This window comes from Schistocerca americana, chromosome 3 (assembly GCF_021461395.2).
Source record: "Schistocerca americana isolate TAMUIC-IGC-003095 chromosome 3, iqSchAmer2.1, whole genome shotgun sequence".
Classification (NCBI taxonomy): domain Eukaryota; kingdom Metazoa; phylum Arthropoda; class Insecta; order Orthoptera; family Acrididae; genus Schistocerca; species Schistocerca americana.
In genome coordinates this window covers 315,387,608-315,404,122 of record NC_060121.1, presented here as the reverse complement: position 1 = coordinate 315,404,122, position 16,515 = coordinate 315,387,608, and the positions used below count along the sequence as shown (strand labels likewise).

Sequence of the window (16,515 nt, the reverse complement as noted above, 5' to 3'; positions counted from 1 at the left end):
TGGGCCGGTCGCGGTGCAGCGATGCCGGAGCCTGAGTATTATTGTATAAGGTAAAAAGCAGCCTCGCGCATATCTAGTAATGTTATGTGAAGTCCCATGTAAATCTTTTAAAATGTCCTAATAATAATCTTCGTGATATAAAGTAATTTCTAACAAACATTCATTTCAATTTAAAGAATTTACTAATTTCTTCAATCCATGATCATTCCTATTGTTGCAAAAGAAAAATCAGTTGCTTCCTTTCATAAATGACAAATCTATCGGCCAGCATTGCACAGAGCTGTCCCGGAAAAATTTTATATAAGAGCAGATATATTCGCCGTTTTTATTGAGGTAAGAATTTTTCCTTTTTTATTCAGAATGATATTACAGGGCCATGACGCAGCGCTGCTGTCGTCCAAATTCTACCAGGTTACTGAATTTATTTTTTATTACGAGGTTTAGGAATTTTTCTGCTTCGAGCTTACATTAAATGGGAAACAAATTTTGTGTGGAGGTTAAATGTGAATGAATTTCTGTAGGGAGGTTATAAATGGGAACCAATTTTGTTCTGAGGTTACACTAAAATTAGAATCGCTTTCCATAATAATTATTAATTACAATTTTTTTTGTGGGGAGGTTACAACCCGTACACGTCCATCTGCTCGATAAAATTTGAAACGAGACTCGCCCGACCAGGCAACATGTCTCCAGTCATCAACAGTCCAATGACGACGTTGACTGGCCCAGGCGAGGCGTAAAGCTCTGTGTCGTGCAATCATCAAGGGTATATGAGTGGGCCTTCGGCTCCGAAAGCCCATGTCGATGATGCTTCATTGAATGGTTCCACGCTGACACCTTTTGATGGCCTAGCATTGAAATCTGCAGCAATTTTGCGGAAGGGCTTGACTTCTGTCGCGTTGAACGATTCTCTTCAGTGGACGTTCATCCCGTTCTTGCGGGATCTTTTTTCGGCCGCAGCGATGTCGGAGATTTGATGTTTTACCGGATTCCTGCTATTCACGGTACACTCGTGAAATGGTCGTACGGGAAAGTCCCCACTTCATCGCTACCTCGGAGATGCTGTGCGACAAATATAACACCACGTTCAAACTCACTTAAATCTTGATAATCTGCCATTCCAGCAGCAGTAACCGATCTAACAACTGCATCAGACAGTTGTTTTCTTATATAGGCGTTGCCGACCGCAGCGCCTTTCTCTGTCTGTTTAAATATCTCTGTATTTGAATACGCGTGCCTATACCAGTTTCTTTGGCGCTTCAGTGTATTTCATCCATCCTGGGAATCGAGAATCTCAACAATTTTTGCCTGTTTTCTGTAGAGATACTGGCAAGATATCGGTCCAGGAAATTCGAAGCCCCGTCGGAGGTTCGAGTCCTCCCTCAGGCATGGGTGTGTGTGTGTGTTGTTCTTAGCATAAGTTAGTTTAAGTAGTGTGTAAGTCTAGGGTTCGATTACCTCCGCAGTTTGGCCCCTTAGAAATTCACACACATTTGAACATTTTTGGAATTCGAAGACCGAATCAAAGTCTCTACAGTAGTTCCTCGGACTACAGAGGACATAAAAAAAGAAGTGAGCAGGGGCTTCAGTTTATATACATAGATATAGAAGATTTAATAAAATATTTTTTATTTAGTTACTATATCATTACTACGACTTACAATTTATGTTTCCTTGCAGTAACGTTTGTCTACTATGGTTTTGACGGATGATGAATGCAATGTATGTTCTAATGGCAGAAAGATATTTTCATGTGATACAATTTAACAATTTTCAGAATTTTGTTTTACTTGTTTCTTATCAGGTTTGATGATACTACGTCAAAGGGGAGTACCCTATAGGTTTTGCTGAGTGAGTTCGCGAGTGTCAAAATCAGTGACATGAATGGCCGTATGATTTGATTACATTGACTTATGAGCTTAAACTTTCTACACCACAAAGGGACCATAGACCTTGACGACATAATTTTGAAGTTTGTCCGCCAATCTGTTTACAAGAAAAAAGAGTCTTCACAGACAGACAAACACACAGACGGATAAAAAAATGACAATTTTTTTCCGTGATATTACCATTTTTTCGATTTTTTCATGTGTCTCTACTGTCAAACTTTGCTTCTTGCTGAATTTCATGACTCCATGTCAACCGGAAGTATCCTACAGATTTTGATGAGTGTGTTTGAGAGTTTCAAAATATGTGACGGAAACAGATCTTTTGATCGAACTGACTTAGGATCTTAAATGTTTCAGACCGCCAAAGGATCATAGACTTTAGTATGCGACATAAATATGAACTTGATATGTCAACCTATTCCAGAGGAAAAGGGGTCTTAACAGACGGACAGACAAAGAGACTGATAAAAAATAATAAAAAATATTCTTTTCGTGTGATATAAGTACATATTAAAATTTTTCCGATTTTTTTTCCTTTACTTGTAATGTGAAACTGTGCGTCTTCGGGCAAATTTCACTATTCTAGGTCTACCCTATAGATTTTGATCAGTGAGTTCTCGAGTATCAAAATATGGGCGTACCTTTTAACTGAAATGACTTAGAAGCCTAAAATTTTTACAAGTCCACGAGACCATAGACCTTTTGGACACAGAGCATCTCTTATGGATAAAAACAAATAAAGAAAGTAAATAAAAAGCATGAACCAACACTAGGCTGGTGTCAGCAGTCAGAGCTGAGGTTGGCTGTGCTCACCTGGTGCTACCTCATTGAAGCTGGGAGGTTCCAGCGCTGGTCCCGGGGGCCCTGGAGGACCCTGCAAGCCAGGCGCTCCGGGTTCACCTGCAACATGTCCGATGTGTCACTCCAGTACGCTGTATAAAAGAACAAATCATTCAGTAAGAGATAATGACAGTTTAACATTAAGTGGTCAGTGTGTTCCTCCAGTCGAGCCGAAGAAGTATCATATATCTGTTACTGCGAATCATCTGCAGTTTCAAACTTATTGGAAGTTCTATCTTCAGTCTACATCGAAAGGTAATGAAAGAATGCGTATTCTGGTCGCAGCCCAACACGTTCCAGCTCACTACTTGAAGAACATACCGAGATAACCTAAATGAAGCAATTCATTTTCCATAATGAGCACCAGAGCAAATATCGTGTCACACTTAGCGTCTCGATCTGACGCAACATCGGCGGCTTGCGTATCAGTTTCTCAACATATATAGAACCCAATACGTTGTCCTCGATGGTGAGGATTCATCGGCGGTGAGGGTATCATCTGGAGTGCCCCAGTGAAGTGTGGTAGGTCCGCTGTTGTTTTCTATCTACAAAAATGATCTTTTGGATAGGGTGGACAACAATGTGCGGTTGTTTGCTGATGATGCTGTGGTGTACGGGAAGGTGTCGTCGTTGAGTGACTGTAGGAGGATACAAAATGACTTGGAAAGGATTTGTGATTGGTGTAAAGAATGGCAGCTAACTCTAAATATAGATAAATGTAAATTAATGCAGATGAATAGGAAAAAGAATCCCGTAATGTTTGAATACTCCATTAGTAGTGTAGCGCTTGACACAGTCACGTCGATTAAGTATTTGGGCTTAACATTGCAGAGCGATATGAAGTGGGACAAGCATGTAATGGCAGTTGTGGGGAAGGCGGATAGTCGTCTTCGGTTCATTGGTAGAATTTTGGGAAGATGTGGTTCATCTGTAAAGGAGACTGCTTATAAAACACTAATACGACCTATTCTTGAGTACTGCTCGAGCGTTTGGGATCCCTATCATGTCGGATTGAGAGAGGACATAGAAGCAATTCAGAGGCGGGCTGCTAGATTTGTTACTGGTAGGTTTGGTCATCACGCGAGTGTTATGGAAATGCTTCAGGAACTCGGGTGGGAGTCTCTGGAGGAAAGGAGGCGTTCTTTCCGTGAATCGCTACTGAGGAAATTTAGAGAACCAGCATTTGAGGCTGACTGCAGTACAATTCTATTGCCGCCAACTTATATTTCGCGGAAAGACCACAAAGATAAGATAAGAGAGATTAGGGCTCGTACAGAGGCATATAGGCAGTCATTTTTCCCTTGTTCTGTTTGGGAGTGGGAAAGGGAGAGAAGTACCAGGTACCCTCCGCCACGCACCGTATAGTGGATTGCGGAGTATGTATGTAGATGTAGATGTAGTTAGGCTACTCCCATTTGAAGGGCTTATTTCAATAGCGGTACAAGTCCATTTTTGTTCATTCTGAGATACAGAGTCCTAAAGTTAAATGAGCGCTGGAAAATCTGCAGTTGAGATACCAGAAATATTCGAGTATATATACTTGAGTGTTTCTGGCATCTCAACTGCAGGTTTTTCAGCACTCATTTAACTTTAGGACTCTGTAGCTCAGAAAGAACAAAAATGCCCTTGTACTACTTTGAAATAAGCCCTTCATTTAGTATCACATAGGCGAATGAACCGAGTTTCAGATCATTCTACGACAGAACAATCTCAGATAGTCACCGGGAATCGAACCCCCAGACTTACACGTCAGTAGCTAGCAACACTAACGCCTAGGACACGGAGACGATGAAGCATAACAGCTCTGACCGTGTTCATAATGACCAGGACCAACGGCGCAAAAGCAGAATCGTCCTTGACAAATGGCAAGGGACGTGCCTCAGACTGCACTAATTTTAAACGTACGACACACAAGAGACGTACCTGTGACTTGCATGTGACAGCGATAAGCGTCCATATTTACAGCTCTGTCAAGACGTAACCTGGCATGATGATACAGCTCAGTTAGATCTCACGGAAAGATTCGCGTGTGACTCCGACCACAAGAAGGAATGGAACATTGTCAAAACGCAAATCACGTAGGTGGGTCTTCAATGGAATGTGCTTGCACATCTAACAACTGTTTTTGGTGATCATTTTATGGCACATTTATTCAATTTATGTTTTATTTTGGCAGACACTTCGTGAATATGTTCTCTTTTTTAAGCTGTGACACCTGCATTATGTAACTATGTGTAATATATTTAGACGATGATTTCGTTTATAGAAGAATAATCATGCACAACATTGTGGTACTGGCCTTGAAAGCGGCCAAAGACAAATGACCGAACTTTTATTTAAAAAGTAGGGAAAATCGGGCCGGAACATGATACTTAATGTCTAACAATTATTGTAAAATAAAGGAACACAATAAGTAACTTCTTAAAGAAATAAAAATATCACCTTGTAGCGTAACTTAACGTCCCTTATTTGGAAATCAGTGAAAACTGAATGTTATTTTTAATATTTTTTCAAAGAAATGCTTCCATATTTCCCTTTCTGACTCACCCACGTGGCAGAAAGGGGTAAGGCAACTTTGTTGTGGAATTATTGCATAAACGTTGAAATTATTAGGAATGTCATCTTAAAGTAAGGAAAATTGAATCTTAAAAATTCGTAAACAATAAGAAAATATTGTAATGTCATTTTAAAAAATGCATAATTATTTTTAATGCTTAACACCAAATTACTTTTACTGTTACTTCATTGAATTCCATCGCTCATGCAGCAGATGTATTTTCTGGCATGCGAATAGACAATACAGGATGCATAGTAATAACTCCTAAAATCCAGTCCTGCCCAGCTAGCCACGTTTCTTTGTCAAATCTGTGTGGTAAGCCAATTCTTTCTGCAAATGGATAGGCTAATGATCAGACAATGAGCTGTTTCATCGTTGGCCTAAAGAGTCTGTTTTCCATTGACTACACTATGCTAACAGCTCTTATTCTTGTTCTGTAGTGAACACATTTTTAAATTTTCCATCTGATTTGCTAACTTCATAGTTGGTATTATTCTTAACTTGACGAACATATCTTTCCAAAGTTGATTTGGATACATCAAACTCCTTAGATGCCTCAAAATCTCCCATTTCAGCACATACAACTGCTTAAACTACCATTTCCATCGAATTAACGTCCCAATGCTGTCTATCATTCTTTCTAATGTAAGTTAACACCATTTGGAAAAAATAGGGGAAAAAAAGAAATACCAGGGGCGTTCAATAAGTAATGCAACAATTTTGTTCTCGGCCAGTTTCGGTTGAAAAAATGCGGAAATGTGGGACATCGCCGAATATTACCGCTTCAGTCCCTGTAGTTTCATGAAGTTCCGGTAGGTGACCGCGCGATACGCAACCGGTGAAGTGGCGTCTGTAACGAAGGGGCGTTCGAAGCAGAGAGCTGTCATTGAGTTTCTTTTGGAGGCAAACCAGAGCATCACACATATTCATAGGCATTTGCAGAATGTCTAAGGAGACCTAGCAGTGAACGAAAGCCCGAGGGGTCGTTGGGTGAGGCGTCTGTCACCATTGCAATAACATCGCGCAAACCTGCCCGAGGTCCTGCATACCGGCCGGCCGCACACAGTTGAGACTCCTGGAATGTTGGATGATGATGAAGATGTTTGGTTTGTGGGGCGCGGTCTTCAGCGACCGTACAAAGTCCCAATTTTTACAGAGTCCAATTTTTACACAGTTCAATCTAGCCGCTGTCGCGAATGATGATGATGATGATGAAATGGTGAGGACAACACAAACACCCAGTAACTGGGGCAGAGAAAATCCGCAATCCGGCCGGGACTCGAATCCGGAACCCCGTGATCCAAAGGTAGCAACGTTAGCCACTTTTTTCATTTTGTCCGTTATTGTTAGTTGTATTTGGTCGTAGAGGATGTGACATGACATCCGTTGAAGTTCGTTGGTGATCCTTCCACTCAGGTTTTTTATTACAGAGACCAGCCAGCTCTCTCCGAGCACGCTGAGCTACCGTCCCGGCTATGGAAATGAGGGTGTGGCAACATTGGCCAGGAAGCCCCATCTGGGGAAGTTCGGCTGTCAAGAGCAAGTCTTTCATTTGGCGCCACACTGGGTCAATTGTGCGCCGGTGATGAGGATGGAATGATGATGAGGACAACAGAACACCCAGTCCACGAACGGAGAAAACCTCCAACCCGGCCGGGAATCGAACCCGGGCCCACTTGCATGGGAGACGAGTACGTTACCACCCAGCTACCCACTAGGCCACGAGCTGCGGACTGGGATGTTGGAACGTGCGGACACACTCATTCGAGGTAATTGGCGGATCACAGTCAAACGGGTCGATGTTTACCTGTACGTCTCTGTTGGTAGTGTTGACACACTCGTCCACCAGTTGGGCTACTCAAATGTGTGTGCACGCTAGGTTCCTCGCCGCGTAACAGAAGTCCATAAAGAGCAATAAAGGAACACCTTGCGCGTTACGAGGCTGATCGTGACTTTTTGTTGTTGAACATCGTCATCAAACTCAATTGAACTGTTTATCCTCATCTACCCTACAGCTCGCATCTCTCACTTTCAGACTTCCAGATGTTTGGCCGAGGAAGGCTGTACTCCGCAGCAATCAGTACGTGAATGATGGGGAGGATGGCTCCGACACGGACCAGTAGAGTGTACATGCGGGCATACGGACCTTCCCAGTAAGGTAGGATAACCCTGTCGCTTTGAAAGGAGATTACGTTTAAAAATAGGATTTTGTAGCCAAAAGAATGGGGAATAATGTGATGTGTTGGAATCCTGAATAAAACTACCCTTCTCTCAGAAAAAAAATGTGTTGCGTTAGTTATTCGTAAACGATTTGAAATCAACTTGCATCGAAGAATGACTGGGCAGAACGAAACACTACTCCCTACTTCCCCATCCTGTTCCGCCCGAAGAGTACATGTCAGGTTGTGAGGGTACTGGTGTGTAGTATCTGTAAGTGGTTGTTCTTTGGAGGGCGACAATGCCCAGTGGCGCAGAGAGTCGAAAGCAGAGGCAGTTGTTGAGAGGCTGTGGAAGGTGTAGGCTGTGTGAGCCAAAGGCGGTTGCGTAGCGAAGGATTTATCTCTGTGTTTAATAGTAGTGGCACACAGTTTGAATAATAGTGTGTTTATGTTTGTGCAGTGTGATAAAGGAAATAAATTAAATTTTACCAGTTCTTAATGCGTCTCCATCAGTTAGTACCACACCATTGCATTTAACAATAACGAAGTCTTGATATACACGGCCAACTACAACAAGAGGATTGTAACATAATAATCGTTAATTAACCCTTATAATCTACAAGGAGGCGGGAACTTATAAGGTTAACAATTTTTATGGGCAATAAAAACCGAAGCATTTAAACGTATTATATTACTGAAGTATAGAATTCCCAGATGTAGCCCGTTTTACATCCACCGGTGTAACTACATAAATCAAGCAGTCTATACTGCCTCTCTCACATAATAGGTGTTCATGTGCGATGTTCTACGCACTTCATGTACACTACCATCTACGGCATGACAGAACGCCTCATTTTTGGGTAAGCTGTGACGAGTGATTTGGTCCCATAGATCCCATGACGAATATAAGGGCAGACGTACATGTTACCTGGTCGTGTGACCCGTACGTGACGCGGTAAGGAAACTATATAAGCAGAAAATAGTCGAATATGGTATCATTTTAGCCGTGATATGGGCAACAATCCACTGACGTAAGCGACTCTGACTAAGCATAGACTGTTGTGGCTCGGCGCCTGGGACGAGTCTCTAGGAAACGGTGATGCTGGTCGGTTGTTCGCACGCTACTGTCGTGAGCATTTATGGAAAAAGTCCGAAGAACTCTGAAACCACTAGCAGGCGACGAGGTGCTGAACATACACACCTCATCACAGAACATGGACGTCGGGGACTTGCTGTTATAAAGAAATAATAGCAGCGATGTACAGCAGATCTGACAGCAGAGTACAATGCAGGTGCCGACTTAAGTGTTTCGGAGTAAACTCTTCAGCGAACTTAGCTGAACATGGGTTTTCGCAGCAGTCTAAACCTACCAGTTCCTATGTCAACCCACTGACAGTGCCGTGCGGGGTAGCCACACGGTCTTGGACGCCTTGCCACGGTTCGTACGGCTTCCAGTGCCGGAGGTTCGAGTCCTTAGCAGTTAAGTCCCATAAGATTTCACACACATTTATGTGTGTTTTTTTCAGTTTTCCTCTCTTTTGCAGTTTTCTACTTTTTTTGTTTCGGCCAGCCAAGGACCACGTTACTTCAACCGTGCCTTTTCCTGCACTTTACATTGTGGAGAAGAGGAGCTTGTGGCACAACTTGACTAGACGAAGGGATCGGTTGGCAGGACATGTTCTGAGACATCGAGGGATCACCAATTTAGTATTGGAGGGCAGCGTGGAGGGTAAAAATCGTAGAGGGAGACCAAGAGATGAACACGCTAAGCAGATTCAGAAGGATGTAGGCTGCAGTAGGTACTGGGAGATGAAGAAGCTTGCACAGGATAGAGTAGCATGGAGAGCTGCATCAGACGTCTCAGGACTGAAGACCACAACAACAACAACACTGTGTCCATTACTCTCACATTCGTTTTTTGTGAGCCTGCTTTATTTCTTCATTACGCCTTGTCAGTTTTTAGCTTTACCTTTTACTGGAAAGGATGATGTGTTTCAAGTTTCTGCTACAGAAGATCATAGTCCTACATGTCTTCATGTGTACCATCGCTTCTTGAAGATTCCGCTCAACCTTAACGAACCTGGCACCCTTGTTTTTCCGTCTAGAAAATATACACAAATCCGCCTAGTCAGTCTATTTGGGCCCATTCGTCCCAGAGTGAAGTTATGTCACTACATTATTGCAATGTCGACATAAGGTGGCCGCAATGAAAACATTTCGCCACCGAGATTGGGTCAGGTCGAAACACAACTCGGTGTTTCTGGCGAGCCAGGTAGCAGACTTCAGCGTAAAGTACTGGGTCAGAGCAGCGAAACAGGGTCACGTTACCCTCCTTACATGACGAAAGAAAGACTAAGGCGAATGCAACAAACGGTACCAAGAGCTTTTACGAACCAGATCTATGCTATAACAAATTCGTTAATCAAGCACAGCAGAAGGAAAACCTCTGGTACCTTCGTAATGGCAAGCCCTATGCGGTAATGACGAATGAAGTTGCGTAAACATTAGCCACTATTTCGTTCCATAAATACCCTAGGAGCTTAGCTCATACGGCAGTCGGTCAGAGCGATCGATGGCGTACATGACGTTCGCACTCGATTCCCTGATTGCAGGGAAGTGACTTCTTGCACAAGTTGTAACGTTCTTTTAAAGAAATAAACTTTACGATTACGTTGAACGAAAGTCTGAATTGTGGAACGGATACACAACTCGATTTATTATGTAGCGTGTTGTAAGCGGTGTGCTTACTCTGTGTTATTGCTGGCAAAAACTTTATACGAACTGATTGGGCAAAGCAACTCCAAATACCAATAAAGAAATACAGTCACTGCAAAATACATTCAGCCCATTAGGCACTGAATCCACTGGCCCTGTTCAAAATGACAACTTTGGTCCCTGTGCACATAACAAATAAATTAAAATGTCTTAACCCTAAGGCAGCAACGTTGTAACACGATATATTCTGGTCTGTCATGAAAACAATATAAATATACTAGCTACTGGCTCAGCGATGTGCAATGCTAACTGTAATACTTTGAAATGCACATGAAATTGTTTTGGTTGATAAATGAAAACATTTATGAAAAATCCAATTTTTTTGAAAAACATATGACCTGGACACGGAGGCCGTACTGATTGTAGTGAATTACTAACACTGAGCTTTTTTGGCAAAATTATATTGCAAGTTAAGTTTTGCTTTTCAAAAACATTTGACAAATTAAGTTATATTGGTTGGAATAATATATCGTATTTACTAACTGATCCACAAACAATGAGATTTACACAGCAAGTATTATCTAACCTCACTAAACCGGCATAAATGCAAATCATCAAATTATATATAGTTCTGTTAACAAATCATAGAAAAATTACAAGGCCGGCCACGGTGGTCTCGCGGTTCTAGGCGCTCAGTCCGGAGCCGCGCGACTGCTACGGTCGCAGGTTCGCATCCTGCCTCGGGCATGGATGCGTGTGATGTCCTTAGGTTAGTTAGGTTTAAGTAGTTCTAAGTTCTAGGGGACTGATGATCTAAGATGTTAGGTCCCATAGTGCTCAGAGCCATTTGAACCATTTGAACCAAAAATTACAAAAGCGAAATATCTAACTAGCCTTTTTATCAAATCAGCTTACGTACGTTCTGGGGTTACTCAACAATTACAAATTATCAGCCAACTCATCAACTCTAACGCGCTGGAAAAACAAAAATCAGAATTGTTTAACATCTTAACCTTGCTTGCAGGTAGTCTTCTGCTTCCATGTTCAACAATATTGACATACCTACCTCAATCTAACACATGGTGGCTTCACACAGCACACCGCAAAAACTGCCTACTCCATCGTCTTTCGCTCACAGGCAACGGCCTACAACATGCGCCCAGCGCACTCTCTTGCTCCAACACTACAATCTCAGACCAGAAGCAGTATCTTTGACTCTGCGTCGTGCAGTCAGCGATTCGCTTTATAAAGCCTATCAGAGACATACATCGTTTATAGTATGCTAGTTTCATTTTAATTTACTTTAATACTCTTATCACACTCGGGCGCCACTCACAAGTGCGCCCCAGTAGACACCTTTCAAAGTCTGTTGTAGATTTCCTGCGCAGTACACGCAACATCAGCCACTACTAGTAGAGATGGCTACCTCGACATAATCACCATTTGCAGAGTTGAACACCACAGTCTGCCACTGTCGCAGATGGGAGGACCTGGAGGTCTTCCCTTCCCACCAGGATCAGGACACCAGCGTTTCTGAGATTCCGGCGGACTGAGTAGGGCCCACTTGGACGGCAGGCCCATATCGTTGAATTTCACAGCTACTCGACAACCGTCGTCGCGGTACGACGGATGACGAAGAAGGGTGGTGAGCGGGAGGAGACAGAGCACCTCCCAAGTCAGAGTGTGGAAGTTCAATACACGCGCCGCCGTCAGTCACTGGCGCAGCCTGGCGGTACAGCCCGTGCCGGGGCCACCGCGAGCGGCGAACCTCTTGTGCATCAGTGTGGGTCGAAGTGTGCGGTGTCAGCCGCCTTGAGCGGCTGGAGGCCGCTTACGAGGCGTTTCCTCATCACGTATTGACAGACGATGCCAAGCACGAGTCAAAACGCTACCTGTATTTTTATGGAAATAAATAACTAATTCCGAATCTTCTTTCACTGCGCCTACCAGCGACCACAGGTCACTACCATCCTTCCTATGAAAACTGGGAAGGCGCGAACTGGGAGAGTGCTGTAATGACGCATTCTGACGCAGAGACATACAATACCTTAAAGGCTGCGCCAAAGATTAAATTGAGAGGCATGTAGATTATAATCTTTGTAATGTTCACATTGGATTCTCTTTTGTTTCATACTCCAAGAAGGAGCTAAGGGACACTTTCGATTGTTGGCTTGTGGAGGATGGACGTAATTTTTGGAGTGTGCGGAAAGGCAGCCATATAGTAATTATGGTTTGTGCGACGAGCACAGCAAGTCTTATTGTGTTGTGAATAAAAAATAGTGAGAAGTATCTAAGTTTTACGAGAATTATTTAAAGTGACGTAGCATTGTATTCCTTGGTTTCCATCGTCTTCGTGAAGTGAACCGATGCCGACTCAGGAAGATACACACGGTCAACAAAGAGAAGAACACCGATGGTGACTAACGAATTAATATTGTGGCAGAAGGACTAATTCTACGTCTAAGGTGAGAACTCTGATCAAATCAACAATGACGTAGAATTCAAAATGTAATTAATCGGAATGGTAAATTATATTACAGGTAAAATTTCACGCAGCACTGAATTTGTCCGCATTCAAGCCGGTCAATACAGTCCGTGAAAAAAAAAAAAAAAGCCTTTCAAACATTCTAAATTTACAGCTCCATATCCATAATTTTTCCTCTTTTCAAAAAACCAATAAATTTAATTTTTTTTATTTATTTCGCCACAGTGCCTCCTGACACAGTACTAACTCTACTTACGGTCTCCTAATAGTCACAACTTGCAGTAGTAAACAATCCTTTTTCTCATCGTGTTGTCACATGCAAGAACAATTTTTCGTTTTGCCGTCTTCTACACTCTCTTCTCTGTTTTACTGGGACTGAGTTCGTGTTTAAGGTCTGTTTCCCGTTGGCTTCTTACTTCTTGTTCAGACCTTTCCTGTTCGGAGCGAGACATTCTACTGCACACAGTGTCTCTGGACAAAAGACTGCAAAATCATGTCTGGGCTTTGCGTTAAACGACGTGGAGCGTTTGGCCGTAAACAATTCTAGTCGGATGGAATCCACGTCCATCTTGTTGATCCTTGATCTGAAAATTTCTTTTTCGGCGATATCAGTGTTGTCCACTCTCCTAGGCCCCTGAACTTTTCTGCCCACTTGATTTTTCACTGATCTACATTTAGCGTTTGGTTGATGAATGATATAGACGCATTTCTCTGTTGGACTCAAAGGTTGTGAGTTGTTTAATTTGTTCTGTGGCTGTGCCCAGAAAATCAGAAAAGATCGCATCTACGGAAGTTAAGCAGAAGCAGTCGATGTCTGGTCTGTTCTCATGTAGCCTTGTTACGCCGTTCTTGAGCCCTTCATGACGTAGTTTATGTGCAACTCCTGGACGATTTTGCTGTTGAAGATAAAGGTGAAACACCACTTCCTTTCCAAAAATCTATCGTTATGTTTTTGGAATCTAATATATCTCCTCTAGAATTCAGAATTTGTTGGTTAGTCCCTTCTTTTCTGTTATCTGATTCAATTCCTCTCGTGAATTGGAGTAAAATGTTTCTGTCATCTGAGTCGTAGACTTTATTGAAATCAACAAAGATCTCAATGAACTTCTCGTTTGTAGACTGCAGATGTAAAAGAACAGATGCAAGGTTGATGACTTTCAAGGCACAAGAGCGACTTTATCTCGATATTCTCCCTGTTGTAAGCCAAGTGAAAGGGTCCTGTAGCCACCTTTCATTGCCAACTCTCGTAGTGGTCAAGTCGGCAAAGAGGTTTCCGTTACTTGGGAGAAATCCACCTGCGGTAGGTTGGTGGCGGAGATGGCATCCTGGGGTTTTCCGGTCCACGCGGAGCGTGGAAGAGGCTGGAGAAGCGGGAGGCAGTCTGCCGCCGGTACGGGAAGCGTACACAGCTGTGCTCCAGTTGAAGAAGGGTGAGTTGGACTGACCGCGTGGCGCGTTGTCACATAGAGAGGGGAGCTTTTAGCTTTTGGTCTCGAATTTCGTCTTATAAAGATTTACTTGCTGGGTTGCAGCAGGGAATGCAAGGCTTTTGTAGACTTTCAGTTTGATTCCCAATGCAGTCTTGACTTTGATCCGTGAGAGGAACACAGCACAAAGGAGTTGCATATGTTGAAGTGCCCTCGGTTCAGTGTGAATGTTTATGTGCCTACAACTGTGTGTGTATGCTTCTAATCTTTTCCGGATCTTGGTAATTTTTGTGTATTTGTGAATTTTCTTTGTCTCATGTGATTAAAATTTGGCCACGGTCCATAGAAATTGTCTCCGCGGACCGAGTGGGCACGCGAGTCTGTTATGAAACGTATAGTATTTCACAAGCAATTGTACATAGTTAGCATGCAACAGCAGTCTATAGATGCACTACATCAATGTTTTAAGTAATAAATAATTTTGCCTTCAATCTTATCTTGTGTACCGATGTTACGTCGCCGTTACCTTCGCCATTTACCTTGTAATTTTCCTTGTTGGCCCACCAATAGCGTTTCCATGTGCACAGGTGTAGTGATTAGTGTCCCTTTTTTTATCTGAAACAAATGCTCTGGAATAGATCGTGTTTTCACGAATCTTGCTGCAGGCTGCACTTACGCATGGTGTTCACGACCTATTTACTTTACTCAATATTTGATTCACGGGAAGAATACCTGGATCATATTAATAACTACATCCCATTCTCTATCAATGACTTTACAATGAATGTTCTTTTGTGAGTTTTTCTTATTAATAAATTAAGTAATTTTCCGACTCAGTGCTACTTCTTCTTTGTCGTGTGGCTAGAGTTGGTGGCGACCCTATCTTTTATATTGATTTCAGTGTCAAGTAGCATTTTCTTATTCTAAGTGCGCGTGGCTCTTTTAGCTATCAGGATACATTCAAAGGGCGCTTCATGCTTCTTGCACATAGCGTCCTTTTATCCACGCCACTTACACAAGTTGTTTACCTTCCAAGGTCTGAAGGGCTTTAGAGAGGAACTTGTGTGTTGTCGAGATGAGTGACACGCCATAGTAGTTTTTCTCGTCAGATTTGACGTCTACATTATTATTAGGGTGAATGACATTATGAGTACATTAATCATCATAGTCATTATCATTTTATTATTTGTCTTTTTCATTGACGTTTAGTCGTTATGTAATTAATTTACGTTGACCTTCGTTTGTAGAAGTTTAAGCGCCTCCATCATCATCGTCATCTTCAATAACAACAACAACAACAACGACGAAAACAACGAAAACAAAAACAGCGTTACTAGTAAAATGTCCTAAGATGACAAAACATAACAAATTTCTACATCTGTCGATAGGGAATTTATTGTTGCACGAAATTTTTTCATTCTGGGATCTCTACACAAATAGAAGATGTGCTCCCTACTCTAGACTCACCCCTGTCTCCTTTGGCGCCGTCCTTGCCGTCAGCTCCTGGTATCCCCGGGGTGCCGTCCAAGCCCGGCGCTCCCTGGTCGCCTTTCGGTCCTGCGGGACCCTGAGGCCCAGGAGGTCCCTGCAAAAACAACGCCGCAGATGAAGAAACGTGGTTTAGCTAGCTGTCAGCAGCAACACGTATGTATGTGATCGCGCTTGGGACTGGAGCATAAAAGAGTTCAGAGCGAACTGCGTATCAAATGCTTAAACTGTTTATAGTTCAGTGTCTGAGATGAGGACTCAGTATTGTTGCTGCGTCATCTCAGCAGAATGTGCACTCTATGGGTGGTCTCAAGGCAGTGGCCAATAGTAGCCGCGTCGAAACCTAAGGTTTTTTTTTTTTTTTTTTTTTTTTTTTTTTTTTTTTTTTTTTTTTTTTTTTTTTTTTACGGAGGTAAGAGTCGCCACTGCCATTGTGGCTTGGGCGAATTGCAAACGGGGAGAATTTTTGTGCGTAGGAGAACTGGGGATGAAGACACTTGTCTCTGTATCAGATGTCCAAACCTATGCCAAGTCATCTCACAAATGAAAAACGCAGAACGGTATCCACCGCCTGGAAGGGACAAAGGCACGTTCCTTGCCACCGACTCAGGTCTTAAACTGAATGCTAGGTGTTGGAGTAGCTGCAAACACACTCATGCAAGGTGCAGGTTTCAGCATGCATCTCGCAGCCTGGCCCGTACAGTATGCAGCTGACGATAACCCAGAAGTCCTGCCTGGTCGTGCCATGTGGGGACTTCCTCGCCAGCCAGTCGCATTCCCAGCCTGCCGGGTTGCGCACTGAAGTTACTAGCCGAACCAGGCTGTTGCCTCTCCTACGTAGCTTTCTGAGTCCTATGTGACTGTGTGAGTCACCTTTACGCCACCTCATCCATTTACTTCTTCCAGCCAGTTACAGCTATTCACATAGGTACTTTACGTTTACAGGAGTCCGCCT

General features: G+C 42.9%; 1 protein-coding gene across 2 annotated transcripts in view; it reads right to left on the bottom strand.

Annotated features, from left to right (window-relative positions):
- Window positions 1–16,515, bottom strand: part of LOC124605346 (collagen alpha-1(XVIII) chain-like) — a 650,709-nt gene that overhangs the window by 77,616 nt on the left and 556,578 nt on the right. For both annotated transcript variants that reach the window (XM_047136964.1, XM_047136965.1), the window contains exons 16-17: window positions 15,540–15,657; window positions 2,703–2,789 (exon numbers count right to left, since the gene is read on the bottom strand). In XM_047136964.1, the coding sequence (XP_046992920.1) occupies window positions 2,703–2,789; window positions 15,540–15,657 (205 nt within the window). The remainder of the gene's footprint in view (window positions 1–2,702; window positions 2,790–15,539; window positions 15,658–16,515) is intronic.